This window comes from Eptatretus burgeri, chromosome 13 (assembly GCF_056783735.1).
Source record: "Eptatretus burgeri isolate ZD-2024b chromosome 13, Ebu_testis_v1, whole genome shotgun sequence".
Taxonomy (NCBI): domain Eukaryota; kingdom Metazoa; phylum Chordata; class Myxini; order Myxiniformes; family Myxinidae; genus Eptatretus; species Eptatretus burgeri.
In genome coordinates, this window is record NC_140973.1 from 25,535,395 (window position 1) to 25,559,070 (window position 23,676).

The window sequence follows — 23,676 nt, forward strand, 5'->3', positions numbered from 1 at the left end:
AAAAAACCAAGAAACACGCCCCTCTCATGTACGAACGAACGAAAGACGTCATTTCCGCCCACCATCGCATTTCGCGCCGAAAGACGTCATTTCCGCCCACCATCGCATTTTGCGCCGAATGCTGAAAGCTAAGTTCTTCTTATGCCATCATTCTTTTGCGGCCTCCTGCCACGCTGTATCGAACGATTTCATTCCTTCTGTTATATATAAAGGTGCTTATCACAATAATAACAAAATTTTTACATTTCAAATATTAAGTACGCTTTTTTAATTGTTTTTCAACTGAAAAAGCATAAATTGCATATTTTAACATCAGTGTACTCATTTGCTTCATCACACGTGCTGTATTGAAGGATTTCACTTGTTTAAAATTGATTCTTCACCACTGAGAGATTGTGGCCAAAAACATTGTATAGCACGATGTCTCAAGAAGTTGTGGGTGAGTTGTGACAAAACTTGGTGGATGAGTTGGTTAGGTGACAAGGACAAGCTGGTTAGATTTTGGTTCAGGTCCAGGTCCAGATCCAGATCCGGCCCATCAGTGGGGACACAAAACGTAAACAGTTCAGCCTTGCAGAGGTGTGCACTCTACCAAGTGCTGTTCTAGTTTCTCTTTATATTCACTTTTTCCCCCTTTCCCAACATCCCCAAAAGAAAGCAACATGATGCATAATTTTGCATGCTCTTGGGTTATTCACGTGATGTGTTGCTGCTGCCTCTCTGTTTTTGTTGCAGGCGGACAACCCAATTTACAAAAGCGCTGTAACCACGGTTGTCAACCCCAAGTATGAAGGGAAGTGATATCTGGTGATTGTAGAACTTGGCTTTCGTCTCTTTGGGCCTGTGTTCTTGATGGGTTCACGTGACACAGCTTGGAGTCATTTTTTCAGACTAATGTAAAGATGGAAGCACTCAAGCTTTCCTATGCAAACATTGTTTTTTTTTTAATTTACGCTCTTTTTTTATAGTTTAAAATATTTTGAACACGTGGCCTTTCGCCATTGCTTATTGATCATGGATTTATTGATTATTATTTTTTTAATTAAGTAATTAATAATGTGCCTGTTCAGATCTACTCCAGGCAAAATGTGTGAGCAATCTGCAGAAGTCGTCAATGTTGTCCACATGTCCCTGTTCCTTTTCTACCATCCACTATCCCAACATTCTTGTGGTCCTCAATTCCTTTCTGTTGTCGCCCCCTGTCTCCCATCCTCCGTAACCATGGAGACTGCTGTATTGTATATTGATCATGGCACTATACAACGATAGTATCACGTTTGCGTGAGGATTTATGATACGATGAAGAAGCCTTCAAAAGCCAAATTAGTACAATTGAATTTTTGTATTATTTCATTTCTATAATCTCTTGTGGTGGGTGATCTTCTCCAAGGCAGCTTGAGTGCTGTTGCAACGGTCTCATCAAAATACGCTTGGTGATTTGACATCGCCTTCCCAACGGTAGCCAGAGCAGGAATTTTGAATTTGGCCAGGGAACAGGTGACACCTCTTCGATTCTACACCAAGGGCACCGTGGGATCTTTAACGTCCACCAGCAAAGCTAGCAGACTGGATGCCTTGCTTAACGTCCACCCGAGGGACGGCACACTTTGTGACGCAACACCCTGCATGTGAATCACCAATCTTACAGTTTATAGTTTGGTCGGGAATCGAAGCCAGACTTGATAGACGGCTCAAAGGTAAGCGTGCTACCTCTTACATCATTCCGCCAGGACAATATTTACCAGGAGAGACAATACTGTTTCACTCCAACAGCCTGGTATCTAGTTTTGAATGGTTATATAAATATAAATATGATGATATGTCAATAATAAGCGTTGAGAATCATGCTGGACAAAACTGCGAGAAACGAGACTTGCGATAACTGTTCTTTTCAAGATCGGTTAACACTTGAGCTTCTTAATTCCTGAAAGGTTTGTTTTATGCTTTTGAACGTCATGTGCGAGACTGCCAGTTGTCTAAGTGAAGGCAATTGTGAATATTATTTGGGGACCTCATCTGTGCCCTCAGCTTTTCACCTCAAACAGCTTTGACCTTGCACTTTGTCTTGACACTTACCACGGCTGCATTACTCGTTCATGCAAATCCACTTGCACCAGCTTCTTTTGCTCTCGTTTCATTTTATAAGAATAAAGAGCTTTTTGTACAAGTATATTGCAGTTGTCTGCCTGATGGACATACTATTGCCTGCTTTTACATGTCACTTAAAGAAACATCCTTAAATGTAACCTTTTTGTATTTGTCTTCCAACCTGTGCATTGGTGAGGGTGAAGCAAGGGCAGGCGGTGGTGAGGGTGAAGCGAGGACGGGTGGTGGTGAGGGTGAAGCGAGGCCAGGCGGTGGTGAGGGTGAAGTGAAGCAAGTGAGGACGGGCGGTGGTGAGGGTGACGCGAGCGAGGACAGGCGGTGGTGAGGGTGAAGCAAGCGAGGATGGGCGGTGGTGAGGGTGAAGCAAGCGAGGACGGGCGGTGATGAGGGTGAAGCAAGCGAGGGCGGGCGGTGGTGAGGGTGAAGCAAGCGAGGACGAGCGGTGGTGAGGGTGAAGAAAGCGAGGACGGGCGGTGGTGAGGTGAGGGCGAAGCAAGCGAGGACGGGCGGTGGTGAGGTGAGGGCGAAGCAAGCGAGGACGGGCGGTGGTGAGGTGAGGGCGAAGCAAGCGAGGACGGGCGGTGGTGAGGTGAGGGCGAAGCAAGCGAGGACGGGCGGTGGTGAGGTGAGGGCGAAGCAAGCGAGGACGGGCGGTGGTGAGAGGGCGAAGCAAGCGAGGACGGGCGGTGGTGTGAGGGCGAAGCAAGCGAGGACGGGCGGTGGTGTGAGGGCGAAGCAAGCGAGGACGGGCGGTGGTGTGAGGGCGAAGCAAGCGAGGACGGGCGGTGGTGGGGGCGAAGAAAGCGAGGGCGGGCGGTGGTGTGAGGGCGAAGCAAGAGCGGGCGGGCGGTGGTGTGAGGGCGAAGCAAGAGCGGGCGGGCGGTGGCGTGAGGGCGAAGAAAGAGCGGGCGGGCGGTGGTGTGAGGGCGAAGCAAGCGAGGGCGGGCGGTGGTGTGAGGGCGAAGCAAGCGAGGACGGGCGGTGGTGAGGTGAGGGTGAAGTGAGGGCGGGTGGCGGTGAGGTGAGGGCATACAGTGGAAAAGGCATAACGAGGGAATGCAGTGGTGAGGGTGGGTAAATTATTTTGTGGGGGATGAAACTACTAGGGATAGAAGACAAAAAAAGAAGTAAAAGCAGAGGGTTGAAATCTCAAAAAAACAACCAAACAAGGTCGGAATGACATCACATTACGATGCCACAATCATATGGATTACCATCATAACATATTTTCATATTTTACTTTTGATGTGGGATTGTGATGGATGAAGAAGAAGAATGGAGCACATTCGTACTGAAGGGCGCGTTCCCCTGGACACGTATGCATTGACCTTTCGTTCACCATCATTCTCCTGGGAGAGGATGGCCCCCAAACATTGCAAGCTGGCATCAGTCTGTACTGAACGGGTGATTGAAGTGTGAATCTCAAGTCTGGTGCAGGCACAAGCCCCTCTTTCAGTTAGCTAAAAGCGTATTGGCAGCACAATGGTCATGCCTACTCAAAATGTGGCTTGGTCCTTGATTTCTGTTCCCTTTTGCATTGTCCATCAAGATCGTTCAATGGCTTTGCCTTCTGTGCAAGCCCCTTTAAAAACCCTCCATAATACATATCCATCCATCCATTGGGACTATACTCTGTGCAGAGCGTTGGTGCTGCCTAAGCAGTCTCTTTGGCTGTTGGGCACAATCCTGGATGGGTCGCCACTCCGACACAGGATTCCAGCAACCTGGCATTCATTTTGCTGACCTCGGAAGGATGACAGGCAGTCAACCCCACCTGGTATTAATTCAACAACTGAGTGGGATTTAAACTCAGGATCCTTTGATCACAAGCCTATTACCCGAACCATTAAGCCATCACGAGGCATATAATACATATATCGTGTAACTCGCAAAACCTAAAAAATAAACAAAAAGACACCATTGAGTCCTTGGTAATTCACACAGTCTTTGCTCTCCCTTCTTTCTCCAAGAGGTTTTGTAAATGCTTCCGTAGCTCCTGAAGATGGTGACGAGATGCCTTTCGGCATGGCTGCATCACCGGAGTCTCACCCATCATTGGAATTCTGTGGGTGACCTCCGGTAAGAAGTCCACATCATGGTCTGTGGGTGAAAACACACTGCGATGCCAGTTTAGTACATCCAGGACCTTGGCTTTCTCTTCCTCTGAGATGTAACTGTCCAACTAGAAGTCACAGGCATCTGGAGGCCCATGCTCTTGCCACACCTGACATTTTCAGGGGGGGGGGCTCAATTAGGTTTGCATTCACTTCATCCTCTTCATGAAGAGTTCCTAACCAGGTTTGTGGTATCAGCCACATGTCCCTGTCCCCTATGTTTGCTACCTTGATGGGGAAATCAGTTGATACATAGGTGTTCTCTGCATAGAGTAACAGCATGGTTGACCTTGCTGGGGTATTTACCATGACTGTTGCATCGTCACCAGTGTGACCTCGCTATCCTACTTCACTGACAGTTACTATAGTTCACGCTGGTATCATGATCAGCAGATTTCCAGCAACCTTCGCAGCACCCTTCAGTTGCTTTGCTTTATTCTGTCACTCAATAGCCGCCTTAAAGACTTCTTCCCACTCTGCTGTCACATGCTCTGCAAAATCATCACTCCAAGTGTCCCTAAGAAGGTCCATGCCATTTCTCATGACGTTCATGCCGAAGAGTCCTGGGATCAGATTTTTTGGAATCTTGTTGATGTGTTGAGCAGATCTTTTACCCCAAGTACCCCCAACACTAGGTAAGCCAACACTGCAAGTTCTCGCTCCAAGTGTCGTCTTTTGGGAATTTCAACGTCATTCACAACCTTCAACTTCAACCATTCCATGGTTGTTAAAGGCCTTTTTCTAGACCTCTGCAAATGCTTACAGTAGAAACTTTTGTTTTGGTGGTAATTTCAGACATGCAAGATGACCATACAAATCACCTTATTAACACCACATTTCATCTTCGTTTTGGTACCGTATGGACTATATAAAGCCTTTGGTCTTTCGACTTGCATCTCAGCTCACAAAGGGAAGGTGCTCTGGTTTGCCACTAAGGCAGTTGGAGCGATTTCCTTTGTGGCACCTCGTGGCAAAAAGGTACGAGAGCAGTATCATTTTTGGCTCCCTGGGGCAGGGTCAAAATGTCAAATACAAAAATATGCAATTTGTGACGCATTTTAAATGAAAGTTTGTATATGAAATCAACATTGAAGGACGCATGTAATACGTAACGATTTTTTTGACTTGATTCCCGGTTCATGCCCCAGGGGTGAGGACTTAGGGTCATGGGTCAAAACAGAAGATTTTTCTTTTTTAATTCAAAAAATTCCTGATGGAACTTTTTTCCATCTTTCAACTCTGCTTTAGGCGGGAAGCTTGGGGATTTGTGATGGCCCGCCATTGACTTCGCTCTTGTATGGACTTGGTCTACTCTTCCATAAGTGAAACAAGGGAAGTGAGGACTTTCTTGTCCAACAAGTCCACATTGCCAGACACCGCTTGACTTGCTTACCCCTTTTTTTCAAACTGGTTGGTTGAGTTTCTTCCCCTCCTCGAGTCATTCCCTGGTTTCGTCATTGCAGAAACCTGGTGCTTGGATATTCCGTCGCAGGTCCCACTTGAGACACTTGTCCCTCTTGGCAAGGTGATCCTGCAATGCTATAGCCCAGTCGAGGTCTGTATGTTAATCTTGATGTAAAACCCTGCCCAAAAGACAAGACACTCTCTCTCTCTCTCTTTTTCTCTCTCCGCCTCTCCCTCTCTCTCCCTCTCTCTCCACCTCCCCCAGAGGTGATTTTGGAAAAACAAGTTCTATTCGGGCCTGGGCTCGGGAAGCTCGTAGGTGCCCAAGGGTAACCTACACCTGAAGGAGGTTGTCGGTCTGCAATTCTGTAAGCCTCGACCTGTGTGTGTGCCATCTGCTCTTCCTGATCGGGTCAAAGTGGAACTCGACTGATCGGTAAAGAGTGGTGCCATTGAGCCAGTGGTGCACTCTGGGCAATACCTGTGGTGGACAGGTTAGGTGTGTGGTAAGGACAAATTGATTAGATTGTGGTGAAGATCTGGATACAAGACTTTTTAAAGTGATTCTTCACCATTGCATGATAGGGCCAAAAATTATATATGTATCACGATATCTCAAAAGGCTATGGACAGATTCAGACGAAACTTCAGATTCAGGTTGGGTGTGTGACCTATTCAGATGAGATCAGATTCCAGATTTTGGTTCAGATCCAAATCCAGATCCGGCCTATCAATGGGATACAAAACGTAATAGTCAGCCTGCCAAGACCATTGAAAACAGTACTGATGGCATCGCTTGTTGATTTTTGGCCAATGGGTTCAAATGTAAGACCATACCATGGGGTCTCAGAATCATTCAGTGGCCAACCCGATTTTTGATCTTCAAGGTCAAATTTTCAAGGTCAGATGGGTGCAAAAAAAATTTTCCCCCAAAAAATGTCCAAAATAATGTGTTCTATCATTTAAAAGCCTTAAACAACCAAAAAACATAACTAATTTCAGTATTTTACCATTTATTGACTAAATTTATCGGAAAACATGAAGAAATCTGAACCAAAGCGTCGAATATCTCCATAATGGTTGAAATGACAGAAAACGCATGAATAGTCTTTACAAACCAGTTTCAAATACCCTGATCCCAGGATGAGCCTACCAGGGTTGTATGGCACAGGAACGTCAGGGATGTAGACGTGACCATTTTGTTCAAACTTTGTCATGACCTCATTTGCAATCGTGGTATCCATTCGTCGAACAGTATCCATGCCTACAGTGTCACCAGCTGCATGGAAAAGATCCACAAGGGCCTATGATCTCGTTGCCTGATGGAGCGTCATGCCTCGACCGACATGTTTAGGCGTCGGTTTTCTCCCTTTGGAAATGGCAAATGTGATGTCTTGAGCAATATTCAGAATTCGTTCCTGGTCATCTCCATAAGCCCGTCGATCATTCGAGCCGCCTCCTCCAATGTCATCATCAACAGGATCAAGAAGGTCAAGAACATCTGTTCCCCCAAACAACACAGACAGAAATAGAAACAGGCTTTCAGGAACTATCCTTGAAACGGCACTACTTGTCAGGTCCTGCCAAGCTGAAGGGTGCCCATGTTTTTCCTCAAGATCCCTGCGCAGGTGAAATGCAGAATGCACAATTTCTCGCATGAAAGTGCTTGATGCCTGAGATTTGATTGGGTCTGCAGAGGGACAATGATTTTCTTCAACTTTGTCTGATAAGTGCCGTGCAATTATGTACTTCGACTTTTCACCAGGATATAGAAGAAGATGAGCTTTTGGGTCAAGGGGTCTAACAAAACAACCTTTGTCCCCAAAATTGTGTTGTACAGCTTTATAGAATGTTTGTCTCCTGGAGTTGTAGCAATCTGGCACAGGTGTATCATTTTCTCCAACTAAGTAAAGATACCTTTCCCACACATCACCCATACCATACACAAACCCGAGTGCAAGTCCAGATAGTAACTCATTTGAAAGTGCAATGAGGCTGCTTGAATCATTCATGTTTGGTAAGTTACTTGTTTTTCTTTACACCATTCTCTCAAACTTTACAAGGCACTTCTTATGGTACTTTCCTTCTGCTGCAATTAGATCATTTACATCTGCCGTGCGACTACACACCACAAAGTCACGTTTGCAGAGGCCAAGAATTCTGTTCGACACATTCCACGACATCACGCGATGAACTTGTTCCCCTGTGTCCTCCTGGCAAAATATGCATTTTGCCCAGTCAGTTGGAGTTGACCGTTTTGCAGAAAGACAACCCTCAACACCTTTTTCATCCGGGTTTCCTCCTCTTTTGGGGTAAGGACTTTGTTTGTTCCTGTCTTTGGTAGCTTTGTTGCGGAGTCTTTCTAAACGACTGACCGAGGCAAAGTTGGTGTAACAGTTACGATGCCACATAAGTGTTTTCGTTTCCCAGTCCTCGGCAGACAGTTTCTTGAGTTGGTCAGTGATCAGGATTGATCCTCTGTCACCCAAGCGTTCTCGTTCATTCATGGCATTCTGGACTCGTTTCCTCCCGTCATCAGTTGCACGGCGCAACTCATCTTTAACCTCCGCCATCAAAGATGGACGGAAGTTACTGTTTTCACCCCTGTCTGTTTGTTTGTTTGTTTGTTTGTGAACAGTATTACGGAAAAAACTCCTCGACGGATTTCGACGAAACTTGGTGGGGGGATTAGCTATGGTCCAAGGATCATGCCATTAGATTTTGGACTCGGTCCAAAGTCCAATATGACCGCTATGGTGGCCATTTTGAAAAGATATTTGAATTTTTGTTTTTGCATTTCTACATGTTTTAAGTGATTTCCAACCAAAAATAAATAAAATAAATTTGTTAGAGAAAAAAAAAATTGCAACTTTTTTTCAAAAAAATTTCGATTTTATTTGAAAAATATTTGAATTTTTTTTTTGCATTTCTACATGTTTTAAGTGATTTCCAACCCCCCCCCGCCCCCCCCCCAAAAAAATTAACTTTTTTTTTCAAAAAAATTTCGATTTTATTTTTTTGGCATTTCTACATGCGCGTCGATCTAGTTTAGTTTATTCAATCGTGGTTCAGTAGAGTCTGATCCGTTTTGGCCTACAATGAATAGGATATCAGGTTCACTTAAGTGACCCAGCAGTATTGGCGGCGGAGGTTTTGCACTCTACCGAGTGCTCCCCCTCTAATTTTTCTTGTTTTCTTGGCAGAAAAGGCAACGGGAAAAGTTCACACCCTTGTCTCTTTGTCGGTTCAAGTTTGTGATTGGCTGAAGATCATTCTCAGCCATGTTTGCATCCTGAAACAAACGTGCAGACACTAAGACGTATACTCCACCACCACACAACTAAAAAGCAAAAGTGCAGTTAAACTAACTCGTACTGGAGTTCAGAAAGGTGCGTGTGAATGAGCAGTAAATGTCAAATAAGCCTTAGGTACAATGTAGATTTGGTCAGCCAAAAATATTTGTACTATCGGTCTGACATTCAATATTTCAAGGTCAGACTGCAACAAAAGTAAGTACAACATACTCAAATAATGCAAAATGGGTGTATGTTGATGATCAAGGAGTTTACCAACCAGAATCAGGGTACAGTGCAGACCGCCTATAAGAATCAAACCAGGCCGGCCCGAAGTGATTCTTATAAGCGGTCTACACTGTATTTGAAACTGGTTTGTAAACACTTTTCATGCGTTTTCTGTCATTTCAACCATTATGGAGATATTCGACGTTTTTGGTTCAGATTTCTTTATCGTTTTCCGATAAATTTAATCAATAAATGGTAAAATACTGAAATTACTGTTGTGTTTTTTTTGGTTCTTCAAGGCTTTTTAATGATAGAACACATTATTCTGGACATTTTTTGGGGGGGGGGGGAAATTTTTTGCACCCATTTGACCTTTGAACTTAAATTTGACCTTGAAGGTCAAAAATCGGGTTGGCCACCGGGTGATTCTGAAACTCCATGGTATGGTCTTACATTTGGACCCATTGGCTAAAAAAATCAACAAGCGATGCCATCAGTACTGTTTTTTCAATGGTCTTGGCAGGCTGACTATAAGCTGTTAAGCCTTGTGGAGGTATGCGCTCTACCGAATGCTGTTCTTGTTGAATAATGTTTTGTTAAACTTCTCATTTTCAAGCAACTCCTGGATTTCACTTCATCCTGAATGATCTAATTTCTCGTCTTTCATTACCATTACATCCAAACAAGTGTTTGTGTTTTCTCCCTGTGTTCACGTGGAATGTAATAGGAGCGTTTGATGGATCCCATTATGATCACATGATTTTTTTTTCGTACAGCATGAAAGCGCGTGATCAGTGTTCACACGACAGAGAACCAGGAGGGCTTTCAGTTGAGGGAATGATTGTGTTGGTAACAAACCTGTTCGGAATCTGCAAAAAGATTAGCAAGAATGGCTTCTCCACGGCTTGAGTCTTACTGTTGTCCAAACCACAAGTCGGCCACAGCTATGGTGCTCAAGTTCAGACCAGATGTCTACAATGGACTGTGTCTAGTGAGTGCAAGTCTGAGCGTGGTCGGTGTTGCTTTCCAAAATCTGCCCCATGGCCATCGTGTTGGGCAGCAACTGGGACCACTGCGTGCTCCCAAGCCTCGCTCTGCTGCCGGGAGTATCGTACGAATGTTGACCACCTGCGACATCCTTGCTTGTCTAGGTATGGTAAGAGCTTTGGACAATCATTGCAACCCATTGCCTGGTGCATACACCAAGTTCAATGAAATTATCATACCGAGCTGATCTTCTCAATGAAACATTCTATTCAAGTTCAAATTGCTCTCATTTTGCTTCCACAACTAAAATTGATGAATAAGAGCTTGTACTTTGAATGTTGCGTGAAGTTGTCAACCATTGGTTGCTTGTGTGTGGAAGACATTTCATTGAGAGTGGGTAATTGGAGAAATGTATGAAGTTGTGTAACCTCACCACTTTTATTCGTTGTTCTTGCCTATTTAGCGACTGTGCCATGAGCAGTTGAGTTTTGGGCTGGCAGGGTGGCCTGGAGGGACACACACTCGCCTCTAAGCTGTCTAGCCTGGGTTTGAATCCCGACGCAGCTATAAACTGTCATCCCGGTATTTCACAGGCAGGGTGATTCATCAATATGTGTGCCGTCTCTTGGGTGGACGTTAAACTGGCGTCCCGTCTGCTTGCATTAGTTTGTGGGTGTTAAAGATACCATGATGTCCTTTGCCAAGTGTCGGCGAGCTATCGCTGGCACCATAATCAAATTATACAATCCTGCCCAAACTACAGAGGGCACTGCTTCAGTCGCACAACCACATCCTCATTCAATGATCTTGTGCTCCATACAAAATAAGTTGACTTTTGCGTGCGAGTGATGGGGTAAGGGGGACGAATGAAGGAAGGAAGCTCATTATTAATCATTCCTTCGTTTTAGCTTACTTTGGGTGTCTGGTTGAGGACCAATTTTACGTAGATCACAGATGGATGGATTAAATAATTGATTAATTAAATAGCATGTTTTTCATGGCAATACAGTAGAGTAAATGTGTGAGAGAGTTTAGTTTTTGTGCAGTTCTTTGACACTTGTACTCATTCATCGGATAACTGGGATAATGACATCACAGAGGTGCCATTTTGTGCATAGCCATGGCAACAACAATAAAATTGTAAATTGATGGAATGATGGGGATACTGATCCATGACAGATGAAATTTGATTTTTTTTAGGGATGTAATGTTGTTTGATTCATTGCAAAAATGGCATCCAAGGAGATATAAAATTGGACCATTGGACCTGTAGCTTATCTGGGTCCTGGCCTTGTGTTGTAACCCAAATTTGGCAGCATTCTGATTGGTGGGTCTGGGGAAGAAGATTTTTAAAGAAATTTACTTAACCATTTTGACTGCGTTGAAGTCATGTGATTGGAACGAGCTCTGCAATCCTGTTACCGGTAACGAGAGGAACGTTGCTGCTAAATTTCAGCCGGATTGGCCCAGCGGTTTGGCTGGAAAAGTCGAAAACACCTTATCTGGAATTTAAATTCCAGGTAAGTAAACGTATTGAAATCAATAGATCAAGTGAATAAGGTACCACTTAAAAAGAAACGTTTATTTAATTAGCTTATAAAATATATGATTGAAATTTTTTTTTTAACGTTAGGAGATTTATTTAGGGAAAATACCCCAACTAAAATGTTTGAAAAAGGGTGATGAATATCCACCTCGATGTCGACTACCACTGCGAGTGCCCTGTCAGTTTTGGTTGTGAAATGTTCGGTTGGATCAAGCGGCTTTCATATTGTGCTCTGATTTGTTTTGAATGGATACCTCTCTTGGAGATGTGTATTCCTGTTGTTGATTCTTTTTCAGGAATCATTGTTCGCTCTACAGTCTGGCTTTCTGCTCCTGCCTTTGTGGATGGGATTTCTATGAGAAATAACTCTTCAGTTTTGCCTGGAATATTCTGTGCTTCTACTTCGGTAAATCTTGGCTTTCCTTTCCTTACAATTCATTGGATTGTGATTTGGATGATAACTTTTACAAAATAGCTTCATATGCCTCCCTAATGTGCCCATTTCTGAAATGCCAAAACTGCTTTTTGTGGAAAATATGTCATGGGAATTGGTATCAAAGGAAAAGAGAAACTCTGTCATTTCCCTGAGGTATCATTCATGTGATCTAATATATAAAGCTCATTCTAACCACTGATTGATTGATATTAAAGTTCAGTACCTTCTGGGTGACGTAAAAGCTGAAATTTTGCATGGTGACGGACATCGAAGCCGGTACACGGTGAGAAATCGCAGAACCATCGAAAAGCGTCCGCAAATGAAAATATCCGAAAATAAGTGCAGCCTTGTTGTGCTCACCTGAGACAATGGGAGGTCATGCTGCAACTGCTGCTATTTATGTTGTACCGACGTACGAAGCACGGTTCGTTATTGCTTACAGTGTGTAGGCATATATATATATATATATATATATATATATATATATATATATATATATATATATATATATATATATATATATATATATATATATATATATATTGTTATAGAAGCCTGGTGTTGGCTTAGTGGTTAGAGTGGTGGCTTGGGATCCCAGGGTCCTGAGTTCAAGCCCCGTTGGCTGCTGAATTAACACCAGGGGGTTGACTCAGCCTGTCATCCTTCCGAGGTCGGTGAAATGAGTACCAGTGTACTGGTCCCGGTGTATGCCCCGGTAAGAATAGGTGTACCATATCCCTGTGTGTCGTAAGAGGCAACCAGGGTTGGCGTCAGGAAGGGCATCCGGCCATAAAACATTGCCTCAAGAAAAAGCCCAACCCCTGCACAGCAGGGAAAAATGGCTGTAAAACGGTCATTTTATTTATATTTTATATATATATATATATATATATATATATATATATATTGTTATAGATTCAGCGGTGGCGGGATTCGCACCCGACTCTTGACCCCAGTGTTAAGGATTCAGACGTCACTCAACAGCACCGCCGTCTCCGGGGTTACAACGCCAGCTGGTTCGGCACAATTCTCGGGTTATGCGCCTCAGATCACGATACCAAAATACACTTGTGCCTTGCCAGCTGGGGGAATAGACCCCGGTTACAGACTGGCTTTGTCAGAGACCGAGCGGAGTCTATCCGTCCGTAACCATTTTGGTTTTATATCCAAATTGAGCGGATCGTTCCTCGGCGCGGCACGAATAAATTCAAGGCGGCAAATATCGTATAACTCAGCCAGATTTATTGGGGACACATCGGGGAACACAACACAAGCAAAGCATTCACGACAATGTTATAATTAATCTATAACCCGTTCTTAACTAGGGAGCTACGGATTACGGGTTTCGAAGGGAACACTCGAAGGGAACAAGCAAGATAAACCTTAGACAACATGCAGACAAGACACGGACAGCATGCAGACAAGAGTACTTGGTGATGCTTCATGGACGAGAGGAAAAGTGTCAAAGGCCCGAATGCGGCTCGTGACAAGCCGATGTCAACGGATTCGAGCACCCGGCTCGAGCACGCCACGTGGCAAGATGGCGGCATCGTCCTTTTTCTTCTCCGGCACCGCTTGCACACGCAGCCTCGGCGTGTCCAGACCCCGCGAGGTCGACGGCCCAAGACGAAAGATCTATGGTATGCTCCAGCTGGCTTTTCACAAGGTCCAGCATACAAGTCCGGGCCTGGCCTGTTCACCAGACAAGGCCAAATCGAGGTGTTGGGCTCCGCAGGCGGATCGACAAATGTCTCCAGCCGTGTCGAGCCGTGAGGTGAGTAAGGACAGAGGCTCCATGGTTAGACGCAGGTTGAACCTGTCGATGACCTCCTCATAAAGTCGATTGCCGACTCACACAGCAACCAGTTCCTCTCGACGCAGATTGCAGCCTCCCATTAGTCGTTTCTATACAGCGGAATCCTCACGCGACACTCAGGCTCAGTTACTCCCTCGGCAGATCGCCGACTAACCCTCAAGTTCAGTTCCTCTCCCATTGATGGCAGACAGACCTCATGCAGTCCCTTCCCTGCCTTTCTTTCGGTTCGCTCCTCACGAAAGCCGATTGCAAAACAGACACAACTGTTCCTTGTACAGCCGATAACAGCTTTTCAAACCCAGCATGGGAAGTAGCCACCGGAAATGGGTTCCAGTCAAACATACGAACGCACTGATAGCCACCACAGTTTGCATTATATAATAGATTATTAAATGCACTGTTTAGTAAGGTACCATTCCTGTGTGACTCCTTTCCCCAAAATTAAATTTCAAATTAATCATTTTGCCGTTTTCTCATAACATGCCACCGTTCCTAGCATTGGCCGGTGAGCGTATGCGCAGTTTAAACTGGAAATCGACCGGCCAAATGCCAACGCACATACTATCACACAGATTTGGGATCAGCTTGTGTTTTCTCTCAGTGTGTGTGTTACATGCAGATGAAGAGAATTCCAAAGGAGTGCTTGAATGAAAACTGGGTATTTAGGTAAACTTAAACACCCCTTTTGAAGAGAATTAACAGAGTGCTCATCATGAGAAGAAAAGAAAAAAAAGCTCACCCTTGGGCAGTCTGCTTTCCCCTCACAGGTGTCGTAAGCCGCCATTTTGTTTCGGCCTGCTCAACAATGCCTTGCCCGAGAACCACAATGTACTCTCATGGACTAATTAAAGTATATAATCAAATCTGTGTTCGGATTTGAGGATTGGAACTCGGAGACTAAATAAGTGTCAAAATCTGAGAAGTTAAAGAAATTAGCAATTCTTATAACTAAGTGCATTTATTTAAGCAAGGCTGTGATCCCTCCTCCTCCTCCTCCTCCTCCATATTTACACAATAAAATACAAATAGGTAATTAATTAGTCGGGAGGCCGGGGAAATTCCCAGAGATACTTTTTTTTACTTCTTTTCAAAGTTATTATGTACAAGTACAATTTAAAAATATAACCTAACCCTAACAAAGGTATGAGGGTTGGGTTAGTCGGAGACGTTAATGGTGGTACAAAAGATTGTGAAGATTGAGGTGGGTGGCATGAGGTGGTCGAGCTTTTAGCTTGCTTGAAGCTCTCGAGGCTTGAACAGCTTCAGGAAGGCAGTTTCAGGAAAGAGAAACAAAAGTGTTGAGGAGTACGATAAACCTGGATTTCAGTAGTTTAACCAAAAGGGGGTTCGTGGGAGAACACGTGTCGCCGGGGAAGGTTAGAGGACTGAAGGAGAGGCTGTAAACCCCGTGAAACCATTGATCTGTCTGCGATGTGACCGTTAATTTATATACCCGTCACAGATTACCATTTTCACATTCAACTACAAATGACATCATCATCATCATCTGCAAGCACTATCTGTATCGAGTCATGAACTAAGAGTTAACGAAGCAAACTGTATAATAACTCTAATCACACACAAGTAAATGAAAAGCTTGAAAAATTGTGATGACAATTGTCAACTAAAGAAATATTTTTATGATGCAAACAAACCCATCAAGATCATCCAGTCTTGCTCTTCCTTTTTCTTCCTTCAGGTGTGGATACAGTTTTTTTACTCTGCTAATTTCCTATGGGCATTCTGTTATGCTGCTGACAGCTACCTCACGATGAAGCGAGCTGCAGGAAAAAGGTTAGAACATGGGTGCATTTGTTAGAAAACACGATGTCGAAGTACCTATTACAATCACGACACTGCCCCCCCCCCTTCCACAACTCAACTTCACTGCCTAATTTTACAAACAGCCAGGGGCATCTTTCCCCACTTTATTATACGTTTGTGCCCAAACAGAAGTAGATATAAAACTACAATGGCACTCGGTTGGGCGCATACCTCTGCCAGGCTGATTAGTTTGCATTTTGTATCCCACTGATAGGCCAGATCTGGATTTGGACCTGAACCAAAATCTATTCGGCTTGTTCTTGTCACATAACCAACTCGTCCACCAAGTTTCATCCGAATCCGTCCGTAACTTTTTTGAAATTTCATGTTGTATATCGTTTTAGCCCCATCGCTCAATGGTGAAAGAATCACTTGATAAAAATTTTGTATCTGTATCCGGATCTTCACCAAAATCGAATCGATTCTTCCTTGTTACATATCCAACCTGCCCACCAAGTTTCGTCCGAATCCGTCGACGTTTTAAGATATCTTGCGATATATCGTTTTTGGCCCTATTTCTCAGTGGTGACGTATCACTTGCGAAATTTAAAAAAAGTTGTCATATCTGGATCCGGATTCGGATCTTCATAAGTCGACACGGCAGATAAACCAGATTGAGGTGTAAATGACAAACCACACCAATCGATATCAGAACGTGTTTATTAACTTTTTTATATTAAGGGCGATCCCTCTCAAAAGTGGTTATTACATACATTCCAAACAATGCATGAACTGGTTAATTAACCCACATTTAACTTAAAACAGGTGAGTGCACCTCCCAGCTGTATTTGATGTAACTGTAATCTGTAAAAGTTAATTTTTGGTCAATTCTACATTCCATCTTCCTTTCCTGGAGTCGTTGGCTTTGTTTAGTGTGATCTACTTTCCAATTTGTACCCCACAGCACAATGACCTTGTACAACATACTAACTTGGGGATTGTGCACTGTGCTGTGTGTGGAAGGAATTACTTTGCTGTACTATCCCAGCATCTTCAGGTGAGTTACCATTTTGATCTTAAAAGTCTAATCGCCCACGAAAACGATACCTTCATAATTTGGAAAGAGTGGCAGTTCAATCTCACTTGAACTGTAGCTTGAGGTGAAGGAGCTGCGGTTTGTCTCCCAGTTACGATCTTTGTGACTGGCATCATAGTGTTGTTTTGTTGCATCTATCATCTATCACTATTGACACTTCTGAGGACAATTTTTACCATGGCGTGTGAAATCACAGGTGCCGGGAGGGGTTGAACTGTGCAAATGGCCCCACCTTCCGTTTGCTGACCAATGATGTCTCAAAGAGAGGGGACGGGCAAAAAGGAGCACGCGGCATGTTGGGAAACTAAACTCGAAGACGATGCAGCGAGGCCTTCGTGTCTCATTCTTATGTTCGTAGCTTATTCCTGTGTTTGTAGCTCATTCCAATTCATCGTTCTCGTCTCGCTCCTGTGTTCCCGTCTCATCAGGAGCGTGCCTTGAGAGAACTGGAGTATTGGACACCCGGGGCGGACCCTTCCTCTGGAACATCCCCTCCCCCCCACCCCATTCGTCCCCCGAGATGAATAATTTTAAAAATCAAATACACAGAAAACATATCATGTGTGCAAGTAAAATTTCAAGCAGGTTACAGTACTGAACATGGAGTAAGAAAATGGATTTTAATTGGTGCAAACCACTTAAATATACCTCATGTCCTTCCTTCCATCCGTCCGCCAAAAATGAAGGACCTTTCTAAACCACCATGTTTCATTCGATAATATTTTGTTGTTGTTTAGTTTTTCTTCTTCTTCTTGTTCTCAAGTGCATCTCAAGTCATACCGTGAACCTTTAACAATCGCTGTGAAATTACTTGATGTGAAAATTAAAGATCGAAAACTTGTCTTTTTGTTTTTCTCTTGATGTCTCTTGCAGATGTGAAGAGAATGTTGAACACGCAATACCTCACTATGTCAGTACCTATATGCCGATGCTCCTTGTCTTCCTGGTTTGTCCTGTACTGTATATTCGGACCATGAGAGCAGGTACTGTACTTTCTTTTATTTTTAAATAGATTTTGTAAATTTTTGGAATTGCCTTTTCACTACAAAAAAAAAAAATGATGATTATGATGATGATTATGTAAATGGAGATTAGTTGGCCTGTGTGGTGTTCTCACCTGAGAACATAGCCCATGATGCTGGAATCGCACTTCAAATCCGATCTATTGTAGTGATGTGAATTTGTCTTCTAAAGTATTGCGAATTATTATTAAACTATTCTAATATCTCCTAATTCCCTTGTCCTGTATGCCACATGGATAGGTCCAAGCTTCTCCTTGAGCCTTACGATGCACCGTGAAACGTTAGGTTGCCTTTCTTACCGACATCCTGCCGTCGTGTTTATTCCCTCAACATGGCACGAGTGTGCGCACTCCGGTGGACCGTGTGTCATTTCTTCGCCAATCGGAATAGTTAAGTTTGTTGAAGGACAATGGTGGAACCGTCGTATGTTGTCCAATACCCTATCCTGGTATGTTCCTGGAAATTTGATGTACACTAGATAGTAAACTGGTATGATCCCACAGCTGATTTCGGTAGGAATTTGGAATTGGCCAGGGTGTCGGTGACAACTCGACCTATTCATCGTCAAAATACACCATAGTGTCTTTAACGTCCAACAAATGTATTGCATCGATGCCAGTTGATGGGTTCCCAGCCCCACATTGCAAGGAACTGATGGCACACTTTTTATGCAACACCTGCCAGCAAAGCACTCCTTTGATAATTTGCACTCAGGTTGAAAATTTAACCCAGACTAGAGACAGTTCTATTACTTCCTTTGTGTCATTCTGTCCAACGTTCCATGTTGCTAAACAATACATTCTGTAATGCCCTACAGGATGGTGTAGAGGTTGCACACTTTTCTTCGAGCTGTCTCGTCTGTGCTCGAAATGGCCTTACTATAAACCATCACATTGGTACTTCACAGGTAGTGCTTTGTAATCACAAAATGCACTGTCCCCTGGATGGATGTTAAGCCGGGGACCAGTCTGATACCATTGGTTGATGAACATTAAGACACTGCGGTGTCTTTTGCAAAAAGAGTAGGTGAGTTGGTGCCAGCATCTTGACCAAATTCCTGGCCTGACTATCCGTGCATGGGAAGGAAAAGGCAAACCACTGAGCATAATCTTTGTCATGATATTGCTTTCGCAGCACTAATACTGCCTTCGGGCAAAGCACCAGATAAAGACGTATTCCAAACATACAAACTTCCTTGACTCCACCAATATGTTCTTCCCTTTCTCTCCCTTGAAGATGAAAAGGATTCTAATTTACAACCATAAAATTCAGTCATCCAACCAGAGACAGCTTGGGAGCAAATGTGTTGCCACCCCAAGAGTTTAGAACAAGTTTTTTTTTTTTTTTTTTTCATCGAAAACAAGTGCCGAGCAAAATCATAGTTGTAGTGACAATGTGTTGAGGTGCCACAAACTTTCTATATAACCCTCACTTCCTTTGCATCCTCATGGTCACCTTTATGCTTCTTGCTGTGTTCGTGTTCTTGGTATTCTTGTTCCCCAGAAAATTGGAGTATCTTGAATGAAGAAGTTACAGGTCTTGATGTGAGCAGTCGAACAGATTCCATTTTAAGGTTTGTGGTAATATGATTGGAGAAACAGATTCCGTGGATGGATATCTAACTCCACGGAACCTGATGTGTTATCTCCAGCATTCTGGCTGAGTTCCAAATTCCTGGTCTAACTCACAAGGGGCATTGTAGTCCATTTGCCGTTATTATGTGTTCCATTGTCAACCTTGTTGATGTGGAAAGTGTTTGGTTTTATGATTGTTTTGGACTAACATGGGTCCATTAATAAAATTCAGGTTGGTTGCCGGGGTGGCTACCTTGGGGAACTCCTGTAATTTGCATAAATTCAAGATGGCCACTACAGGTCAGACGATGGGGCTAAGTTTTTAATCGGTCAACATATGATCCTGTGTAATACCTCTTTTCCAGATGATTTTGACATGAGGAATTCAATTTTGGGGTTATTTTTTACGTTCAGGAATAAATAGAGGTTCACATGAAATGTCCATGAATATTTTCTGCTGAAAATTATGCAACACCAATGCAAAAGTGAAGTCATGAATGGTTCACAACAGGATGTTGATAATAATCAGAAAGCATACACATTGTCATGTCATCATATTGGACATCTTAGGAACAGAGGACATAGAGCCTCGTAGACAACTTACGTATTGTTCATTCCCATTCATTGTACTCGTCCCCTTCCGTATCCTCGTCTCTTTCCAGTTCTGCTTCGACACTCCCTTTTACCACTTCACTTTCACTGTCCTCCACAGTCTTGTGTGGGTTGAAGCACTTGTCACTGCAACCACAAGTGCAGTATAGCGTGCAGGAGATCTTTGCATGGTGACAACTGCAACTTGCAGTACTGCAGGCCTTCCCCTCTGCTTTGCATCCACACTGCACAACATCCATGAGGTCCAAAGGGGGTGGTGGAGTAGCAGAAGTTGCTGGCACTGGGATTCCATCTCTGATGTCCCATCCATATTTTGTAATGTCAAGTTCAGGTGGGGCCTGCTGATCAGCTGATTTTGCAAGTACTGTCTGTAGATGTGCACGCAAAATATGTGGGAAGAGATTGATCTCAGTTGGAGGTAATGCCATGAGCTTGAGGGGCTTGCCAGACTTCCTTGTGTACATATAGTACCTCATCTCACTCATCGTGGTACCTTCTGGCTGACCATACAGGGCACAAGAATGTCCGCCCTGCTTCCGTGAGCTGTTCATGGCTTGCGTTCAGCTCGCTAAGTGCGGAGTACAAACCAGGGAAGTTGCCAGCTCTCATTGTCTTCAGGGCTGACACTTTGCCCTTGCCGTATGGGTATGACGTGGTATCTGAGCCAGTGATGTAGTGCATTCCCAAAAGCTGCAGACACTTGGGGCCAAGCTGGTCACAGGTGGTGTTGATATCCCAAATTGCTCCATCCCACCTTTCCATCTGCACTGTGGCCTGGATGTTGCGCTGGTAAACCCAGTAAACCATCAATACAAAAACATCAGTGTCATCAGAGAGGATACGTATCACTCTTGCATTACATTCAGCAGCCATGAGCAGGTGTGAGATCATTGTAATGTCTGCTTCATCATGGTTGAACGCACCATGGCTACGGCTCTCCACAGTAACTCCTTCACTAAAGTTATAGGTACTCAAAACCTTGGACAGCTGCAACTTGTTCTGCTTGTTTTTCAGGATGGCGTCTCGACGAGGCAGGGGTGTGTTTATTGTGAGGTCATAGTTGATGGAACCAATGCCAGCACGCCTCACTCGTTCATGGTCCTTTGCAGAAACATCATAATATTTGTCAAAGACCAAGATCTTCTGACCAGCAATGGTAGACAGCCTCGTCTTGATAGACTCAACTAAGACTGAGTCAGTTCCCCTGAAGGGCCAGACAATATGATAGAGAAGTTGGCTCGCGTCAACAATGGTAACATCTGGTTGCAGAGGCTGTTGTGCCTGAACACAGAGTTTGTGTGTCAGTGGTGCTTTGTTGCCTTTCCTTAAGCACCCATATTCATCAATCAGTGAGGGGGGTACTGCGCAGAGCTCAAACTGGAAGATAGGTACCAGCTCCATTTGTCTTTGCTGTCCAATAGTCAGCAGCCTGAGGAAGATGGTTTCCAGATCAAAGATCGTCTTGTTTCCAATTTTTACTCCTTTCTGTAAGTGCTCCATTGTCTTGATGGGGCATGAGATTGTTGCATGGAATCCACCTGGAAGGGATGCATGGAACTCTGCAACCATTTTCTGACCTATAACCATGGAATCCTCAACATTCACTTCAGCTTCTCAGGGAGCAATTCGACCATTGACAATGTTGTACAGATATGGTGAGTGATTCTCAAGAGGATGAGATACATTCGACAATTCAAGTAAAATCCGGCGCCTATCATCTGCATCAAGTTCTCTCCTCTTCTTCCCCTCCTCCTTGTGACGTGGTCCGATTCTTGTGTCCTTTTCTCTCACTTGGTCTTCATTGTCCTTGTTTGAGGAGTCAGGGTAGATGTGCTCCATTGTATCTGGGATGTAGGCAGTGACAGGAAAGGAATCGATCCACTCTGCTACCATCTCTGGAGAAAGAGTCATACCCTTGAGGCCACCCTTGCCAATTCTAATAGCAGTTTGTTCACCGAACTGATCAGAGCTCACACCATTCCAAATACCTTCCTGGTGACGACACAGAAAAGCACCTGATATGAGCTCTGACTTGGCATCTGGTGGCAGCAGATAACGCATCTCCAGAAGGTGATTAGTGATGGTGACCAGCAACAAAGAAGTAGGGAAGCATGCGTTCAAGTGTTAGCTGTTGCAACAGGAAGTCTGCCTCCCTCTCACTCCGCAGAAGTTGATGAACAAGGAGAGTAGGCTTGATGAAGTTATCAACCCAGTGCTTCCCAGTTGGGTGCTGTCTGCATGTCTCAAGGTAGCTGCACAACTCTTGGAATGTCGTGGGGCCGGTGGTGAGGAAGGAAATGAGAAGGGCAGTCGAAACCATCCGGAAGGCTCTCATTGATCGAACCCAGGACTTGCCACTCATGATTCCTGCCAGGCCCCCGAATGCTGAACTGATGAGAGTCTCAACATCAGACCCACGCATGAGTTTGCCAATGCAACCACAGAAGGACTGCACAGTGTGCATTATCCCAGGCCTCAGAATCACATTTTTAAAGCGATCAATGTCATGCCACTTGATTTGGCAAGCCACCATGTAGAGCTGGAGATCCACAGAGATGTGGACATAAGTCATTCCCAAATCAGTCAATGACTTCTGAAGATACTCCAGTGAAGAACAAAACAATGAATTAGTAACTCGCATTAATGTCGTATGTGAGCGTACAGTTGTCAGAATAGTGACCTTGTTGTCATTCAAAATGTATCTCGCACGGCAAACAATTGCCAGGAACTCGAACATTCACCTCAAATTTACTTCTAATCACAAAAATAAGGTTAAATATCGATTCCTCGTGCCAAAATTCTATGGAAAAGATGTCTCGTGTAATTTTAAGTTCATTCCCTAAAAGTTATATTTTCAGCCCGGTCGATGACGGCCATCTTGTATTTGCGCAAAAATAACAGATTTCCCTATGGTTACCATCCGGGCAACCAAACTTAATTTTGTCTATGCATGCCTGTGAACAAGAAACCACCATAAAACCATACACTTTTGATGACAACAAGGTTACTTCTCTGACAAATGGACTATTGCCAGGCTCTGAAAAAGTGATGGTAAGCTGCAGCCACATGCTACAGACAAGAGAAGAAGAAGTAACTTTATATTCTCTCATTACTACAACTAGATTCAAGCTGTACTTAGGGTACAAACAAGGACCTTGTATTACAAGATTTTAGTTATTAAAAATTCTCTCTCAAGGTCATGGGCCGACAAGATCAAAGCTTACATTGTCATTAGAATTGTCCACCCCTCTACCCCTCTCTCTCTCTCTCTTCTGGCTGCCAGACCATGTGTCTGATCAAGTTGAAATTTAAAACATGTATTCCCCATCACTACTAAATCATAATTGTGACGTTTCATGTGGATTGATTAAGCGGTTCCAAAGAAAACATTTTAAAATATTTTGCTTAAATCCAATATGGCTGCCAAACCATGTGTTTATCAATTATTCTTTAAAAACCTTGTACATGCATGCCTTGGGGAATATAAATGTGAAGTTTCCTCTCGATCTGTCCAGCTGTTCTGGAGAAGATTTTTATGTTTTTGGGTAAATCAGATATAGCTACCAAACCATGTGACCTTTGACGTCACCTGTGCGACCATTTTGTTCCTCATGGATAGGTGGTCATATGTGTAAATTTTTTTTGCCTTGATCTGTTCAGCCATTTCAGAGAAGATTT

The 23,676-nt window shown here is 43.8% G+C and overlaps 2 protein-coding genes across 11 annotated transcripts in view; both read left to right on the top strand.

The window, feature by feature from the left end:
• LOC147014099 (integrin beta-1-A-like) overlaps positions 1 to 2,170 on the top strand; it is a 62,749-nt gene extending 60,579 nt beyond the window's left edge. For both annotated transcript variants that reach the window (XM_085851755.1, XM_085851754.1), the window contains exon 16: positions 736 to 2,170. In XM_085851755.1, the coding sequence (XP_085707881.1) occupies positions 736 to 801 (66 nt within the window). In that variant the 3' untranslated portion in view covers positions 802 to 2,170. The remainder of the gene's footprint in view (positions 1 to 735) is intronic.
• A 944-nt stretch (positions 2,171 to 3,114) lies between these two features.
• GPR143 (G protein-coupled receptor 143) overlaps positions 3,115 to 23,676 on the top strand; it is a 35,944-nt gene continuing 15,382 nt past the window's right edge. For 5 of the 9 annotated variants that reach the window (XM_085851763.1, XM_085851764.1, XM_085851766.1 and 2 more), the window contains exons 1-5: positions 3,115 to 10,296; positions 11,975 to 12,084; positions 15,630 to 15,724; positions 16,659 to 16,751; positions 17,664 to 17,773. In XM_085851763.1, the coding sequence (XP_085707889.1) occupies positions 10,035 to 10,296; positions 11,975 to 12,084; positions 15,630 to 15,724; positions 16,659 to 16,751; positions 17,664 to 17,773 (670 nt within the window). In that variant the 5' untranslated portion in view covers positions 3,115 to 10,034. The remainder of the gene's footprint in view (positions 10,297 to 11,974; positions 12,085 to 15,629; positions 15,725 to 16,658; positions 16,752 to 17,663; positions 17,774 to 23,676) is intronic. The other 4 variants (XM_085851760.1, XM_085851762.1, XM_085851761.1 and 1 more) reach the window with 4 other exon arrangements.